The sequence below is a fragment of the Chenopodium quinoa genome, unplaced genomic scaffold, assembly GCF_001683475.1.
Source record: "Chenopodium quinoa cultivar QQ74 unplaced genomic scaffold, ASM168347v1, whole genome shotgun sequence".
Taxonomy (NCBI): domain Eukaryota; kingdom Viridiplantae; phylum Streptophyta; class Magnoliopsida; order Caryophyllales; family Amaranthaceae; genus Chenopodium; species Chenopodium quinoa.
In genome coordinates this window covers 2,622,749-2,641,442 of record NW_018744593.1, presented here as the reverse complement: position 1 = coordinate 2,641,442, position 18,694 = coordinate 2,622,749, and the positions used below count along the sequence as shown (strand labels likewise).

The window sequence follows — 18,694 nt, the reverse complement described above, 5'->3', positions numbered from 1 at the left end:
CCAAGAACCTGAGGTATTTGTTGATGAATGTTACAAAGTTGAGACTTATAAGAAGGCCTACAGTGGTTGTATACCTCCATGTGAAGGTGAGAGGTATTGGCCAAGATGTCCATGCAATTTGGACCCCCCTCCTATCAAGATAGGTCCTGGTAGGCCAAGAAAGAACAGAATTAAGCACCCTCTTGAGAATCCTAAGAAGCCAGGGTCATTGAGTAGGGCAGGAGTAGAAATGACTTGTAGCATATGCAAGAAGAAGGGTCATAACAAGAGAGGCTGCAAAGACAAGGATTCTGTTGTCCCTGATGAACCAGCACCCAAAAGACCCAAGGGAAGACCAAGAAAGACTGCCCCATCTACTGATGTAACCTCACATGCCCCATCTACACAAGCAACCCCAACACCCACCCTGACACAGACTGCATCATCTTCAACTCCTGCAACACAATTTGCCCACCATACTGCTACTGCACAGCCAACTCAACTGGGCAGGGGTGGAAGAATGATACTTGGAGGTCAAGGTGCTAGAAGTGTCAGTCAAAGCAGCACCAGAGGAAGAAGCTCGGCTGGTAGAGGGTCTACAACTACAAGTAGGGGAAGAGGAAGGGGAAGGGGAAGAGCACAACCATCAGGAATTGGGATAATGTTTGCTGATGATGGAAGCCCAATTGTTACAGTAAGAATTAGTACTCCCCCTTTCATTTTTGTGTTTGCTTTGTTTTTTTTTTTGGAAAATAAGCCAATAACTTTGTAATTTGTGTGGCAGGCACCAAGTACCAGACCAAACACAAGATCTATCTCCCAGATGCAGCAGTGATCAAGTGAAGATCTTATGTGCCCCATTTCTTTTGTACTTACTAAGTATGCTTTTGGTCTAAGTGTGTAATTTGTCAAACAATTTAGTTGTTAAACAATGTTAGAGATCTTATGTAATTAAGTATTGGAAACAGTTGCAGGTATTTTGGAAACAGTTGCATGCATTATTGAAACATTTGCAGGCATTATAACAGTTCTGCCTTTGTCTTTTGATATTGCTGTGGTTGTGTTTTTCAATTTGTGCAAATAATTTGTGGTCTTTTAACATTGCTCTGGTTTTGTTTGTTTTTCATTTTGTGCAAATAATTTGGGAAATTTGTGGTCTTTTGATCTAGCTCTGGTATGTCAATTGTACACTGCTATTGCAATTATGATGAAAATCAATTAAGTACAAAATACAACAGCAAACATTACTCATTAAACATTCAATTAAGCATCCATTAATCAATTACACTGATTGCTTTTTATTTCCACATAAAACATTCAACATACATCCTCATTTCTTCCTTAATCAATAAAGGAAGATTACAACACCAAACAACAACCAAGAAAACAACAATGCTAAGTACAACGTTTTTTCATTCCTACCACACTTCATTAAATCAATCTTCATTACAACTATTTCATTCTTCAACCCTATGATGTCTTCCTCCAATTTTCCTTTCTTTAATTGCAATTTCTTTATTTTCTCATGTGCGATTTTTTGTTCAACCTGTAACTCACCAATTACGGTTTCCTTTTCCAACAACTTCACTTCATAATCTTCCATCTCAGCCTGCTCATTCACCCACTTGAAAAAATCACATTGAGTGTCCTGCATCCAGTAAATATGAACAATAAACAACACCAAATTAGGGTAATTACAATTACATATCCCCAAATTACAATAAACAAAAAAAGATGCAATAAACAAAAAAAGATGCAATAAACATAGGACAATCAATCACAACTTACTGGCCACATAGGGCAGCCGTAGAACTTCATCCCCAAATTAGGGCCTTTTCTCACAGTTTTAATCAAAGCTTCATTCCCACAATTGCAACGAATTTTCGAATTACCCATCCTTTTTATGCTAGAGGATGAACATGATTGGTTCGAAATTGACCTTCTTGTAGCCATTGATTAATTTTTTAAGAGCACTAAAATTGATACAACACGAACGATTAAAGAGAGATGAAGAGCAGAGGAAAACAAAGAACTTGAAGATGAAGAAGGAGCAACAAATTAAGAGAGAGGAAAACAAAGAAACAGAGGAAGAAGATGGAGCAACGACTACTGAGAGAGGAACAACAGAGAATGAAGAAGAAGGAAGAATAAAGGGCTTGGCATTTTTTTCTAACGGTTATAAAGAAGAAGAAAGAACACGTTGGATGGTTAAGGGGAAGCAACGCACAACCTGGCAAAGACATAACACACGTCAGCAATATTACCTCCTAAATCCGGTTACCATTTTTTTTGTACCATTTTTGGAAGACACCCCCAAAGTTGGTGTTATTTTGGAATAACTCAAAGGTGGTGTTATTATTGGCGAACCGGCCAAAGTTCGTGTTATTTTGGGCAAATTTCCCTAATGTTTATTAGGTATTTCGTACGGAGTATTTGTAATTACTGTCGGGGTAGCTGAACTTCGGATGGTAGCTTAGTTCTTTGATGGTGTTTGGGCTTGACCCTCATTTGCAATAAAAAAAAGGAAACTTTGAATTTTAACACCACAAAAAGTCTGAAAATGGATTTGAACACTACTAGAAAAAAAAAACTTTTATTTTAACACTACAAAAATTTTAAAAAAGTGGCTTTTACCACCACTTAACTGATTCATGGATGGAATTCGTTAGGTGGGGTCACAGTGCCACGTGTCGTCATGCTATTGGTTAAAAAAAAAATTAAAAACCCTAAACTAACCCAGCCACCCCTCCACCACCACCAATACCCTTTCCCCACCCTACCCACGCAGCTGCATCCATTACTCCACCACACACGCTTTCCCCAGCCCGCGACCTCCGGAACCCAGCCCTCCTCCTTTTCCCCAACCCGGTAAACCGTCCACGACTTGTTTCCCCACTGAATACAGCCGCCATTCTACAAAAACGATCATCGAAATTGGCCACTAACGATCGCTAGCTATCGACCGGTTTAGGGGCTGAGTGGTCGATTTCGACCCTTAACCGGCCGATTTCAGCCATTAGTGGCTGATTTCGTCGCCGTTTTTGGGACAGGGGGAGCCGTTTTTGGTGCCAGTGGTCAGAGCTGGGGAGGGAGTGCGCCGTTGGGGGCGAGGGTGGCGGCTACGCGTTTTGGGTGGGGAAGGGGTGCCGGTGATGGTGGGGTGGTTGGGTTAGTTTTAGGGGTTTTTTTTTTTAATTTTTATTTTTTTAAAATTTTTATTTTTTTTAAGCTAATAACATGTCGACACGTAGTAACGTGGACCCCACTTGACGGATTTTTGGACGGAATCGGTTAAGTGGTGGTAAAATCCATAAATTTTATGTGGTGTTAAAATAAACCTTTTTTTTTTTGTAGTGTTAAAAGTCAAATTCGTGTTTTTTGTGGTTGTAAAATTCAAAAATGATTCAGTAATTAACTACTTCCTTCGTTTCAAATTAAATGACACAGTTTGACTTTGTTCACTATTTACATAACTTGCTTTGACCTCGTTTTGTGATTTCGTGTTGAAAAAAAATATAGTCATGTTGGGGTTTTGTTAGATTTGTCTCAATTGCATTAGGAAGTATGCATTAAAAAACGTGCTTAAATGAAATGTGTTATCTAATATGAAACGGAGGAAATATACTATAAAAACATACTTTAAAATTTGTTGTGCATCTTAATATACAAATATTACTATTCATTCGAAAAAAAAAATCAAATTAAAAGCTATACAAAGAGTGAAAATTTACGAATATAGAATTTCCCATACTAGTGATAACATATAATTAAGCACATGGCCTTTAATTATTTGGTAGTTGAACGAAATTGCAACGAAAGAGGTAGCTAAAGCCTTAAACAATTTTAATCTCCTCCCAAAATAAAGGCAAATAAGAAGATCAAAGAATTTTCTCTTAATTACAAAGGTTGGTCTACAATTAAATACGTAGTAGTATAAAGTACGTAGTATAAAGTATATTAAAAAAATTATTTACTACGTAAAATTAATTAAATACCTAATTAATTAAAAAAAAAAAGACAAAAAAAAGTAAAAGCAGAGAACATATAAATGCTAACGTAATCCAAACTCTCCTACTCGGCTGCTTCTTCTTCTTCCTCTGCTCTTCACTTTCTCTCTCTAACTTTGTCTCTCTTTCTCTCTCTAAATCATCCTGCAAAAACATGCAATTTTCGATCTTGTAATCAATTATTTATTAATTAATTTTACATATATACTCCCAATTCATTCCTTGATTATACTTTAATTTAATTTAATAATTATAAAGTATATAAATTTAATTTTTTTAACACTAAAAAATTTCTCTCTCCTCCAATTCTTGTTGAGTTCTTGGTAGGAGTAGGAGAGAGAGAAAATTCAAGTTCAACAAAAAGCAATGAATCCGAACTTATACGCAACTATTTGCATATGGGTAATATTTTCCGGCGCTTTTTCGCCGTCGACGGTGGTTTCCGGCGGTTTTCCGACGACTCTGAATCTTCACCGAGCTATCCCTCTTAAAGACAGAGTTGAAGTGAGTCAACTTAGAGCGCACGACCGTGCTCGGCACGGCCGTGCGCTTCAGTCGGTTAATGGAGTTGTTGATTTCCCGGTTGCCGGAACCTTTAATCCGTACCGTGTTGGGTAATTTGACTCATTTCTAGTAAAACATAATTGTTTTTATTTTTTTGAGATTTGATGTTGTCAATTTTGATGGGTTTTTGAAAATTGATGTGAATTTAATTGGGTTTATTTTAATTTATATGATTTGATTTGATATGATTTCTATATTTATGTGGTTTTTTTCTTTATTTGGTAATTTCTAAAGATAGAACCTTTTACTTCATGTAGAAGTTTTGCTCTGTTTCATTGTTATTGCTTTAATCATATGATTGATATCTGCCAACTTTTTTATTTATAATTCAATTATTAATAGTTAGTGGCCATATATTGGTAGCTTTAATCACTCTTTTTTTTCATGTTATTTTGTTCATACAACTTTTTTTTCATTTTCCTTTTGCTTTGAAAAAAAAAACATGTATGACTGGAATTTCACCAATCTAATTTCTACTACCATATGTATGCTGCGCGGGGCACTTGCCTGCCCCATACGACCGGCCCCGTGCATCATACGACCGGCTGTACCGTACTTGTCCAATGCCAAAACGCGTGAACAGTAAAACCGTTAATGTCTTTATATGGTGCACCTCACCAATGTATTGAATTTATGTAGGGAGTAAAGTTACTAATTTTGTAAAGTCGACAATATTGTGTTTTTAGGCTATACTATACAAAGGTACAACTAGGGTCTCCAGCACAAGAATTCTATGTACAGATTGATACCGGAAGTGATGTTTTGTGGATTGGTTGCACAGGATGCACTGGTTGTCCTGGAACTACTGGGCTTCAAGTATAGTCACTCTTTTTAATCTATTACTTTGTATTAATTTCTTCAATTATAATTGTCAAAACTTAAATGAAGTAGATTAATCTAGAAAGACTTGATTTTGTTGTTTTGCAATAATAATGGATCTTTTACAGGACATTCAACTTAATGAATTCAACCCATCAAGCTCATCGTCATCATCTGTAATCTCTTGCTCCGATAAACGGTGTAAGATGGGAGCTCAATATGCTGATGCACTTTGTGACAACTCAAACAATTGTGCTTATCAGTTTCAGTATGGTGATGGTAGTTGTTTCGGGGTTTTCTGATGTCCTGCGGGAGAGTTACAATTCCGAGACTGGAACCGGACGCCTGTACCTGCAAAATAACGGAGACTCCTGGTGGTGGGAGCTCCGCCTCCAACGGTCAAGTTAGTACTTGATTAAGGAGTAATTAATGCGGAAATTAAAGTGATTGGGTCTCTCTAGGTGAGAGTGTTTAATGTGAGTTTTTAGCGTAATCTGCTTTGTTAGCGTGATCAGCCTGTTATCTCTGTCATCCCCCTTAATGAGGATTAAGGGAGGTATTTATAACCTTGGGAAACGTGCCAATCCTAGGTTTAGGTTAACCTAGGGCTGATTGGGCTTCCCTCGGAAGTTGGGCCTGGGTGGCCGGTTTCTCCATTAGGCATGGAGTATGCCACGTGTCATGACATAATAGGTCCAAGGTGGACGAATAAGCGGGTGCCACGTGGCAAGCCCTGACAGTTCCAACTGAGGGACACTTGGCAGGACCTGATTGGCCCACGTGGCGCATTCCGATTGGTGGGAGCAAAATCCCCTAATCATTTGCCCCTCACAGGTGGCACGTGACTGGTCACGTGTTACCTGTGACAGGTGCCGCACTGTAACAGGCGACGGCCTGCTACAGGTGTCACTCGGCGAAAGGCCGAGAGATTCTCCCGCCCAAATTTTGAATTCTGGAAGTGACCCTTCGCCTTCTCACTTCGCCTATATAAAGGAGTGTTGACTTCAGTCATTTTCACACTTGAGAACTTTTTGAGAGAACATTCGGACCCCTGAACTTGCTCTGACATTTTGGACCCTTTCTGCCTACCGCCTGTTCTGACAAGCCGACTGCAAAGGATTTTCAGAACTTCATCAACCGTCACTCGTTCAGGTAACTGTCGGTTCTCTTACTCTTAATTTTCTTTTTATTCTTTTTTGAAATGGCACCACGGAAGCACACGACACGACCTAGGTTAGTGATCAGCCGGTCACCGGGGACGGCTGAATCTAGGACTAGGAGTGCCGCCTGCCCTTTTCCGGACCCATCTTTGCCCTTTATACAAAGTCCGACTGTATCTGTGTCTATGCAGAGCATGATGGCCAGAACAAAAAAGACTGCTAGGATCTCAAATTCAGACGGCTCCTCCCACAGGGTGCCGATTAGTGAAACATCTGACCAGGCGCCAGATGTGGAAGTGAAACAAAGCGGCTTGAAAGCCGGCAGTTCTGAGGGAGGAGTCAAGGTGACCCCTTCCCTTTTTACAGTTGACAATTCTTCATTCTCTCCTGCTCCTTTTAAAGGAGAGGAGGCGGGCCCCTCCGGGAGAGGGGAGGAGTCGTCCTCTTCGGACTCGTCAGAGGACGATTCCGAGTCTAGCTCTTCTGGCCATGCTTCTCTGGGCACAGAAGAGAAAAACAGTCGCCTGCAAGAGGCGAGGCTTTCTCACGCAGTTGAGAAGGGGGACGATTGGGCGGAGCCATCCGCCTCTTACCGAGAGCAAAATACCCCCTACTACTCCACGGTACCTCGGGGCCGGATCACAGCCATGCAAGAGAAAGTGGAGTGCTTTATCGCAAACCACACAATGGGCCCCGACTTTTTAGTGTTTGTGCCAGATCCAGAAGACACAGTCGTCTGGCCGGCTGGTACCAGTTATGATAGCGCCTGCTTTGGCTGCTACGAGGCGGCCATCAAGGCTGGGCTGCGCTTCCCATTACATCCGGCCGTTCAGCGGATCTTGGATGGGTATGAGTTGGGGTTATGGCAGTTAGCCCCGAACTCCTGGGTCAACGTACTCGGCTATGTGGCCGGGTGCGAACTGCACGGGGTGGAGCCGAGCTTCGAGGCTTTCGCCCACATGAACTACCTCAGCCGGACCCCTAAGGCAGGCGGTACTGGCTGGTATCAATTGACGAGCCACAGGGGCTACCTCATGACGAGAGGTAAAGCAAACAAATGGAAGGACTGGTGGTGCACCTTCTTCATCATTGAGAGTTCAGACACAGAGCTGAACAAGCGCCTCAACAGGTGGAACAGGAATCCGCCCCTTCTTGCAGGCGGCCGCAGCATGCCGCCTGTTCCCCCAAAGCTAAGAAAGAGATCCTGGATAAAGGACTCTTTAAAGTAGAGTCGAGGGTCGACTCGACTTCAGGGGTACGAGAGCAAGTACCCCTGCACTGCGTCCCGAGCTTCAAATGGCTCTACGACGAGTACTTTTTGGCCGCCTGTGGCCTCAGCAGTCGGTCCTCAAGAGGTAGTCGGCCTGTCGAACACTCTGCTGTTCCGTGCATTTTGTTATAACTTTTATTAACTTTGCTGTTTGTTTTTGCAGCGGACGCCATGAGCAAAATTACCGCCTCCAAGACTGCGGCGGCCATGTTGCGGGCCTCCATCATGCAACAAGCTTCAACCGACTCCCCCAAGAAGGGGGCACCCTTGGTGGGCTTCGAACCTTTCACCCTCTTTTTGGAGGTGTTTATGCATATACTGACTCTTTTCCTCTTTTTTAGACGGGCGCTCCAAGAGCTTCTTCTTCCCAACAGCCGGACCCCATGGCCCGGAGGACGACTGTTGCGAGCTCTCCTGGTTTGAAACATGTGGCGGCTGAGAAACAGCCGGCCACTTCTTCTAAAACTCCAGCTGGGCCGCCTAGAAGTATGAAGTTGTCCTTGTAAATTTTAGACTTGCTCCCTTTTTTACTAGGTCTAATCCGTTTGTTTATGCCTGATGCAGCCGGCCCTCAGGAGCCTGACTTGGTAGAGGTGGCCAAGTCTATGATCAAGGCCGTTCCTCCAGCTGAAAGGGAGGCGGTAAGGGGTGTCGGCACCCTTGAGCTAGACGGGATTGCAGGGGTCCTTGCTGAGGTATACTTAGCATATTTTTGAGTATTTGAATTCCAGGTCGCCTGTTTTCTTTTTGTTTGGAAACTGACGCCTGTTCCTTTTTACTTAGGCCCTGCTCCGAGTGAACGGCCTTCGCAAGCCGCTTGACCGGAAGAACAAAGAGGTAAAGGCTGCAAAAGCTATGGCCGCCTCTGACTGTGATAAGGCAATGTTTCAAATTGCCCAAAATGAAGTTCTGACCATTGATATTCTTTTTTATCAAGCGCAGGCTACCGCCGCTATCCGGGCTCAGTTAGAGGCGGCCCAGAAGAGGAATAACGAGCTGGAGGCGACCATCAACAATCTCAAGGCCGAGCTGAGACCTCTTCGCCTAAAGATGTACTCATACGAAGCCTTGGAGAAATCCTTGGCCAACGTAAAGGAACGCCTGGTGACCCAGGAGAAGAGTCTTACTCAGGAGCTCTCGGAAAAGGCCGAGCGAGAAAAGAAAGAGCTGGTCCGGGAGATGATGGAAGACTCTACTCAAATCCAGCGCATGACTTGGGGCCGCCTCTTCCCCAATGCCGACTTTGCCTCATGGGAAAAAACGTACCGCCAGTGTTCTAACACATATAATCAAGAGATCCTGGCGGCTGCTGAGGAAGAGGCGTTGGAGGAAGCGTTGGAGGAGGAGGAGCCGGTGGTGGCGCTTGTGCCGCTTGGGGGTAATGCATCAAAGAAGGATGCAGCTGAAGCTGAGTCCAGCAAGAAGAGTGCTGACCAGGCGGCAGCTACTAATATTGAAGATCTGCCCCCTTAAGCTTTATGTCTTCTTTCCACGGCCTGCGTGCCGTTTGTTTTGTATTTTTTTCCGGCCAGGGGGCCGGGGCTCTGAATATTTTGCCGGTCTTTGATGGCCGGCTTCTTTTTAATGAATTTTTTGTTTTGCTTCAAATTTGTTTAAGTATTGAATATTCTGATATCCAATTGTTCACTATACCGACTGTCTTACATGGCCAATAGTTGCAGACAGGTACGGATAGTTAGTCACGCCGCCTATGCCCCTGGACGACTGGTTGTCTGTTTCCAGGCTAGACGATCAGTCGGCCATTTATCCAATCGGTATTCGAACCATTTTAAAGACTGGATCCCCTTTAGGCAGGCGGTCCTGTCATTTGTAAAATTAACCAAGTAGGAAAGTGGTTTGACCAAGTAAACATGATTGTTACCTAGTCGCCAAGTAACTGAGTAGTAGAGGTATCAAGCGGTGGGTACCGGTTGTTCCCCTTTATTCGCCAATGTTTGTTGGCTTTTAACTCATAGGTTGTTAACCTAGCAGGAGTAGTGGTTGAGAGCCCCTGTTTGCTAAAAACAGGCGGACGACTCATACCTTTTAGGCTCCATACTAAGTTTGAGAGAGTGACTATGAGTTAACTTTGGTGTTACTCAGTCGCCGTCACTCCTGCTTGAGTAGTAAAGGCACCAGGCGGCGGAGGCCGGCTGAACCTTTTGATTCGCCAATGTTTGTTGGTTATTAACTCAAGAGGTTGTTAACCTAGCAGGAGTAGTGGTTGAGAGCCCCTGTTTGCTAAAAACAGGCGGACGACTCATACCTTTTAGGCTCCATACTAAGTTTGAGAGAGTGACTATGAGTTAACTTTGGAGTTACTCAGTCGCCGTCACTCCTGCTTGAGAAGTAGAGGTACCAGGCGGCGGAGGCCGGCTAGACCCCTTGATTCGCCAATGTTTGTTGGCTATTAACTCAAGAGGTACCCCCTGCATTTATCCCAGGTAATACAGGCGGTCATCTGACTCAGATGTCAACTGCTACCACTGGTTTGGTTAGTGATAGAGTTATCCTTGTCTCAAAAACGGCTACGTGGTTGCCCTTGGGGACAGTCGTATAGGTGCCGTGTAATTAGTTTATAGAGCAATGTTCCACCCAAAAGGGAGCTGCTCTCTGCGACGAATTTCATCCGGAGGGATGCCGCCGGACGCCTGCTATGATGTTGGGACAGGTCGTATTAGTTTTGAAGATTGGATCAGTTGGCTTGGCGCCTGGTCTGATCATTCGGCCTGTGGCCTTGGTTAGTTCTTGGTGAACGTAGGTGCTAAGTAAAAGGAGGGTAGCCGCCTGTTAGGCACAGGGTCGGCCAGGCCCTAATCTTTTTTAGCTAAGTATAAGGGTGGCTGTGTGTTTGGAACCAGTCGGCCCTCTTCTATGGAGAGTAGCCAACTATATGTCCAGACGGCATGCCCCTATGGTGATAGAGTAAAATATTCAATGTAGAGTAGCCGACTGTAAAGGTACAGGCGGCATGCCCCTCTGAAGATAGAGTGAAATACTCAATGGAGAGTAGCCGACTGTAAAGGTACAGACGGTATGCCCCTCTGAAGAGAGTAAAATACTCAATGGAGAGTAGCCGACTGTAAAGGTACAGACGGCATGCCCATCTGAAGATAGTGAAATACTCAATGGAGAGTAGCCGACTGTAAAGGTACAGACGGCATGCCCCTCTAAAGATAGAGTAAAATACTCAATGGAGAGTAGCCGACTGTAAAGGTACAGACGACATGCCCCTCTGAAGATAGAGTGAAATACTCAATGGAGAGTAGCCGACTGTAAAGGTACAGACGGCATGCCCCTCTTAAGTAAGAATAAAAACTATGGAGAGTAGCCGACTGTTTGTTAGTAGGCGTGCCCCTCTTAGTACAAAATTGAATATTAAGTATGCAAACTTTTATTAAGTAGCCCTTGACTATTTACATCATTCAAAAGAAATATGATCATCCGGCAGGGTACCGTTTGTCAGATATGCCCTGATTGGATCCATCCAGGTTGAGCTTCTGTCTAGGATGCCTTTCTCTTCTTGCCGCCTGCTTCTTGAACAGGCGCACTCTTCTTGACATTGTCAAGGTCTGTTTTTCCACCACTTGACCCAGTGGCCATAACAGTGGGTTTGACATCCGAGAGATAGCACTCTCGGGCCATTTTCTGATCTCCCCTTAGGGACCCGACTGTTCCATTATCCCTCTCAAACTTGAGCAACATAAGAGATGGGATTATAACAGCCTTGGACTTATTCAGGGTTGGTCGTCCCAGAATCATGTTGTAGGCCGAGAGTTCTTCTACTACCGGGAACCGGACTACCATGTGTCGTCCTTCCCCTTTTTCGCCCAGGCGGATGGGTAAATCCACTCGTCCCAGTGGGTGGACGACTCCTCCTCCAAACCCTACTAAAGGGTGGGATGCCGGATGTATGCAATCAGTCTGATATTTTAGTTTCGACAGACATTTGCTACTGATGAGATCCGAGGAGCTTCCGGTATCTATGAGGATTCGGCCAACTCTCTGGTTGGCCACTTTACATTCAATAACGATAGGGTCGTCATGAGGCCCTCTTACCCCTCCTAGATCTTCTTCAGTGATGACAATCTCAGGAAATGAATATTTGGAGGGCCGTTCTTGGTGAACGGAATTTACATCTAACCGCCTGATATGGTCTTTGTTGCCCCTAATAGTGGGGCCGCCTCCTGAGAAGCCGCCTGCAATGGTGTAGACGACTGCATCATCTGTATCGGAGCTGTCGGCCTGTTGATTCTTTTTGGCCGACTGCTTTTTCGAGGAAGTGTACCCCGTAGATTTCTTGACATAAGTGTCAAGATCACCTTGTTCAGCCATGCGGTCCAGATACCGCATGAGACTGATGCAATCATTGGTGTGATGACCAACATCTTCATGATAAGCACATAATTTATCTTGGTTCCGGTTGTTTGCAGAACCCTTTATGGGGACCGGCTTCTCAATTGAGATCCGTCCCTTGATTTCTTTTAGGATAAACTGGTTATCCTTGTTAAACGCATACTTTGGGGAGTATGATTTGAATTCTTTTTTCTTTTTCTGGGCCGGCTGTTTAGAGGAATCAGCCGCCCATACCTCTTTTCTCTTCTCATCTTTGTTTGACGACTGTTTCTGTCGTCCTTCTCTTTTGTCGGACCTCTTCCCGTCCGACTGTTTTACCGTACAAAGATCAGTCGCCTGTATATAGGCTTCCGCTTCAATCAAGGCCTCTTGAAGAGTCGCCACCCTCTTTCGGACCAAATCAAATTTGAAGGTCGACCCGTCCTTGAGACCTCTGAAAAAGTCAGTATAGGCTACTTCATCCGGTAACCCTTGAATCTGTATTCTCATCAGGTTAAACCGCCTGATGTAAGAACGAAGACCCTCCTCCTCGCCCTGCTGAATTGTTCCTAAATCAAGGGTCGTCTTCTTCGCAGGAATGTTCATGGCGAAGTTAGAGGTGAATAAGTAAGCAAGCGTCCTGAAGTTATTTACACAACCAGTCGGCAGGTTGCCGAACCATTGTTGTGCGATTCCTTTGAGAGTCGCTGGGAAACACTTGCACCAAGTAGGATCATCCAACCCTTGAAGGTACATCAATCAGATGGTCTTCTGGGTTAGTAGTGCCGTCATAGGCGCCTACTAATATATTTTTCTCTTTGGCCGGCTGAGCGGCTTCAGTAATTTCCTTGGAGAAGGCCGACGGCTGTTCACCAAGTCTAAGCAACCGTAGCTGCCAGTCCATAAGTTGGACATTTTTTGCTGCATGACCACCAAACGGAGGTGGCTGTAAAAAATACTGTTGTTGCGGCACAAACGGTAAGTTTGGTACCGCCTGGTCGCTATGAAAGCCGGACTGACGGGAGGTGCCGCCTGACTGACTCTCATGATACGACTGAGTATGCCTCATTGAGGTATTTCGCAGACTGTCTTGGAAGTTTGAAGTAGAGGCCGACTCTGACAATCGGTCACTCTTCTTCTGCTCTAGCAGTAGCCGAGCGTCTGTGTATGATTTCCTCGACCCGTCCGCCTGAATATGACGAACAAGTTTCCTATTTCCTGGAGTAGGAAAACGGTATTTTGTGAAATCAAGGGCAGGTGGCTCCCGCTTCCTAGATTTAGGATGAGGAGTCGCCTCTCGCCCTTGAACTGGCTTCCTCTTCTGTGAAGAGGAGGGTTTCTTAGCCGACTGCTCCTTGTCCAGAGCAGGCGGCTTCTTGTTGATCAACTCTTGAATTTCTCCCTTGAAGTCCCTCATGAAGGTCATGAGTTCGTTCCTTGTGATGGGAGCAGATCCATCAGTCGAACAGGCGGTGCGCCTGCTGGCTCACTTCCAGTTTGAAGATGTTCCCGTTCCCTCCTTTCGGTATGACGGGTACGTCGGGCCCTTAGGGTCCCGTCTGAAGCTGTGTGAGCTTCAACTTCAAATTCACTCAGTATCGTGGTCCGACTGAACTTGAGAGTCGTCTAGGGGACGCCTCTCTTCAGGAGTCGGTACAGACTTGGATGCCATCTCAGAAGTACTCTCCCCACAGACGGCGCCAAATGTTTCGGGGTTTTCTGATGTCCTGCGGAAGAGTTACAATTCCGAGACTGGAACCGGACGCCTGTACCTGCAAAACAACGGAGACTCCTGGTGGTGGGAGCTCCGCCTCCAACGGTCAAGTTAGTACTTGATTAAGGAGTAATTAATGCGGAAATTAAAGTGATTGGGTCTCTCTAGGTGAGAGTGTTTAATGTGAGTTTTTAGCGTAATCTGCTTTGTTAGCGTGATCAGCCTGTTATCTCTGTCATCCCCCTTAATGAGGATTAAGGGAGGTATTTATAACCTTGGGAAACGTGCCAATCCTAGGTTTAGGTTAACCTAGGGCTGATTGGGCTTCCCTCGGAAGTTGGGCCTGGGTGGCCGGTTTCTCCATTAGGCATGGAGTATGCCACGTGTCATGACATAATAGGTCCAAGGTGGACGAATAAGCGGGTGCCACGTGGCAAGCCCTGACAGTTCCAACTGAGGGACACTTGGCAGGACCTGATTGGCCCACGTGGCGCATTCCGATTGGTGGGAGCAAAATCCCCTAATCAGTAGTGGTACTCAGGGTTACTATGTATCTGATTTGTTGCATCTCGAGACTATTGTTGGGAACACTCAATCTTCTAACAGCTCAGCTAAAGTCATCTTTGGGTAAGAATCAAAGAGTCTTTCAATCTAGTGCATGAGGATTAAATATTTATATGAATTATAGCTTAAATGTTGAATCATGTTAACTTAGTGGAATATGGTTGATTAATTTTAGTTTCTAAATTTTTGTGGAACAGCTTGTAGTGTGTCTCAGACTGGTGACTTAACCAAGACAGATAGAGCAGTGGATGGGATTTTCGGGTTTGGTCAGCAGGCAATGTCTGTTGTCACGCAATTGTCAACACAAGGGATTACACCAGCAGCATTCTCCCACTGCTTGAGGGGAGATGATAATGGTGGAGGAATTATGGTCCTTGGGAGTATTGTGGAGCCCGGGATAGTTTATACTCCCCTTGTACCATCAATGTATGTTCCTTTCTTCTTCATAGTGTTAACAATTGTCTATTGGTTGCTTCCCTCATTGCTTTGCATCAACATAATAATGAATTAATGATACAAGAATAACAAGAAAAAGCTGACAAAAGCAAATGCTTACTGATGATTGTAAAGGGCTAACTATCCTTTTGTGTGGGATATTTTTGCCTTTATTTACTTAGGATGAGGCTTACTCATTTTACTGTATTGTGTTTACTTGCTATTTCAAAAGCGTCATTATTATATGTTTAGAAACTAATGATGGTGTTTGATTCTCGACCTAGTTAGTGGTATCCTTTAGGATACTGGAATCTGTCTGCTTAAAGATGACACCGATTTTTTTTATTTTTTTTATTACCTATTTCAGCAAATCAAAAGAGAAAACCTGTCTTTTACTCTTCTGCTGGGATTCTTCTTCTATGACACACCCCTCTCTCTTTTTTCCTGCTTTTCTTCTTGTGTGAAAAAGAATTCAGGTCTGAAAAATTCCTATACTGTAAGTCTGTAACCATTTTTAAGGGCTAAGTTTGTTATTTGTATAAAGATAATCAAGAAAGTACAGATGAATTATTTGCCTACCTTGTGCGAATCTCAGTTCTTCTGATGTACCTCTCATACTGGGAAAAAAAAGGTCAACAACACTTTTTATTGCACGTAATGAATATCTTATTTTTATCGCCTTAGCCTATCTTGGTTTATCCGAAATGTCATACAACCATGTTCTTTTATTGGTACCAATTGTAGTAAGAGCTATTCTGATTACTTCAATTTGCACTTGCAGGCCACACTACAATTTAAATATGCAGAGCATCTCTGTCAACGGCCAAAAGCTGGCCATTGATTCTTCAGCGTTTACTACATCCACCAATGCTGGAACAATAATTGATTCTGGAACAACCTTGGCTTATCTTGCTGAAGAGGCTTATGATCCTTTCGTGAGTGCGGTAAGTTTCATTGGCACTAAATTTCAATTATCAACTTGTAATTAATTGGAAGTAGTTAATGGTGTTCAAACTATACTATCTCAAGCATATGACCTTTAGCTGTTGAAAATGACTAGATTTTCCTATCATTTGTCATTACAAAGAAATCGGAGTTCCAGAATATAAACTTTCTATGTTTCTTTTGCAGATCTCTTCTGTTGTTTCTCAGTCTGTGCGCCCCTTATTATCGAGGGGAAACACGTTATCTGATAACATCCAGTGTTGATGATGTATTTCCTCAAGTCAACTTAAACTTTGCTGGTGGTGCGACTATGGTTCTCAAACCACGAGACTATCTATTGGAGCAGAATTCTATCGTAAGTTTTCTCTATACCTTAGTTCTGTTGTGATAGAGTAGTTAATGTCTAAGACATCTGACTGTTATCCATCCTGTTTTTACAACATATCATCATAGCTGATAATGTAATCTAGAGGAAATTAGCTCTATAAGATACTCGTAAGCTATCTCTAAAGACTGAATAAAATCAAAGCTTTCATTTACTACAACTAACACGGTGAAATTAATGGTGGCAGGCTGGAGCTGCAGTTTGGTGCATGGGATTTCAGAAAATCGATGGGCAGGGGATGACAATTTTAGGAGGTAAGCTTTTATTAAGAAATTATAGTTTTGCTATTTCTCTTTTTAGAGTAGCTATTTGCTTTGCTTAAAAATCTCAAGTTTTAGTAACCTGATTTGCAATGAACTATTGTTTTCTGTTCTACCCTAAAAGTTCCTGCTTTATCCATTTTAATGAACATTATCACTGTTTTCTGCAGATCTTGTTCTAAAAGACAAAATTGTTGTATATGACTTGGCTAACCAACGGGTTGGATGGGTCAACTATGATTGTAAGTGGATATTAATTTCAGCCTTAATTTTTTACATAATTGATTTCTGCATTTAATCTGAATCTTATCCGCTTCAACTCTAGGAGGTTAGAAGTTTATGCCATATATTTTGATGTCTGGTTGTACTTACTAAGTTGCTTGTGTGTTTGTGCAGGTTCTCAGTCTGTAAATGTTTCTACAAGTACCGGCTCAAATTCAAATACATACGTGAATACAGGACAGCTGAGTAGCAGCATTTCATCAATGAATCCTTCTTACATGGAAATACTATTCGGTGTGCTGGTAATGTTGGTCTCTCTGATGTCTATGTGACATCCAACTAATGGAATCATTAAGATATACCAGTTTTCCTTGGTCTGTTGGCCTCACACTTCCTTATTTCCACATTTATCGAGTCTTGTCATTTATTTATTTGTAGCAAATGGCAGGGCTGATTATAGTTATTGTTATACATCAGATAGCTAGGTTTTCCAGTTTATCTGGTCATTTTTTCTTAAGATAACTACTGTAGGTTAGTCCCTTCTTTTGGAATGCCAAGAGAAGTGTTTATAGGTTTGTACATGCGATCAATACGAGTATTAGTTTAGTGAATTTGTTGATAATAGCAAAAGTATGTCCATACAATCGCAGCTGTGATTTTGCTTCAATACAGAATTGCTTGTGTATAACTCCGTATTTTTAATTTATATTCAATTTTCATCAAGAACAGGAGTACATTGAAATTGATATGAAGTGACTCGAACTGGGAAGTAACTGGTTATGTATTTACATATACCAAGAGAAATGATAAATAAGCCTTTAACTAGCAGTCACTTATCTGCATGAGTCTTTAAGTGACCAACTGATCATGTAATGGTTTTGAGCACTACAGTCGCCCACCAAAATGTCTGCCATACCAGCTCAAATATCACATGTTGCGAGAATATATATTGAAAATAACACAAAGACGATCTCAACCTAAAAAACTGTACATTTTTAGAAAGGTGGTAATTGTAATCTCAATAAGCCTGTACGAGGGCTAATCCACGCAAAACAAAGTTAACAAGTACATTAATATTCAGCATCAGGTTTTGAGACTTGAGCTGATGCCCACACCCCCACTTGAGGTTGCAGTGTCATAGGCTTCCCCTTGGACATAAATCGAGCACAACATGCAGCCAAGTGAGCATAATACACAGGAATATAGGAGGGATTGCAACTGTCTTATACAAAAGCAGATTCAGTTTAACGAGTACAGAGTAGTAATGAGGCAGCAAAGTAGACCGAGAGAGTGAGAGACCGGCCTACGGACACTGAATGTGTGCATCGACTCATCGAGCATACCTAAATCAATTATGATCAACAGGTCCCCAAACAACATAATTGTAATATACACTAATGATCTGGTACAGTTGTACGGTGCTGCCAAATAAAAAAACAGATTTTTTTTTTTGTGTAACACAAGCTGTTAGTAAAGAGCTAGAGAAGATCAGGAGAGAAGTGGTTCCCGTCATGAGGACGTGGTAATGGGTAGGTTTGCTAGTACCTTAGTGGGCAATGCAGGCCTAGCCCGATACACACAGAGGCCTGTTCTACTATCAAAGAACGATACCCCAATATTACAAGTTCTTGTCAATTAAACCAAAACAGTTCAATAAAACCAAAAAATAATTAGGAAAAAAATGTTCATACAAGGTTTGAACCAAACCCATCAATCAACTACTACTCCACAAAGCAATAATGAAGCAACACATATGTAGATGGAGGCCCTATATGGATGGAGGCCCTGTTTCGTGTAGCAGATTGGGCCTGTTAATGGCACGTTTGGTAGATAGTTATAAAATGAGAATAAAAAAGATTTGAATTTGTGTGTAAATTTATGAAAAAAGGTTTATGTCGTTATCAATGGTAATGTGAGCCTATTATGAGGTTATCTTTATACCCTAATTTTCTTCATAAAATTTCATTACCACCCATTACCATATGGGAATAACTATAAAATAGGATGGCAAAGCTATAAATATCAACATATATAT

General features: G+C 42.7%; 1 protein-coding gene and 1 pseudogene across 1 annotated transcript; one reads left to right on the top strand and one right to left on the bottom strand.

Annotated features, from left to right (window-relative positions):
- Positions 1-1,306: 1,306 nt before the first annotated feature.
- LOC110699653 lies at positions 1,307-1,950 on the bottom strand. Its single transcript, XM_021877163.1, has 2 exons — positions 1,768-1,950; positions 1,307-1,627 (listed from the first exon to the last, which is right to left on the bottom strand). The coding sequence occupies exons 1-2, from the start codon at positions 1,930-1,932 to the stop codon at positions 1,325-1,327; spliced, it is 468 nt and encodes a 155-aa protein (XP_021732855.1). The 5' UTR covers positions 1,933-1,950; the 3' UTR covers positions 1,307-1,324.
- A 1,656-nt stretch (positions 1,951-3,606) lies between these two features.
- LOC110699652 lies at positions 3,607-17,365 on the top strand (annotated as a pseudogene).
- Positions 17,366-18,694: the final 1,329 nt, after the last annotated feature.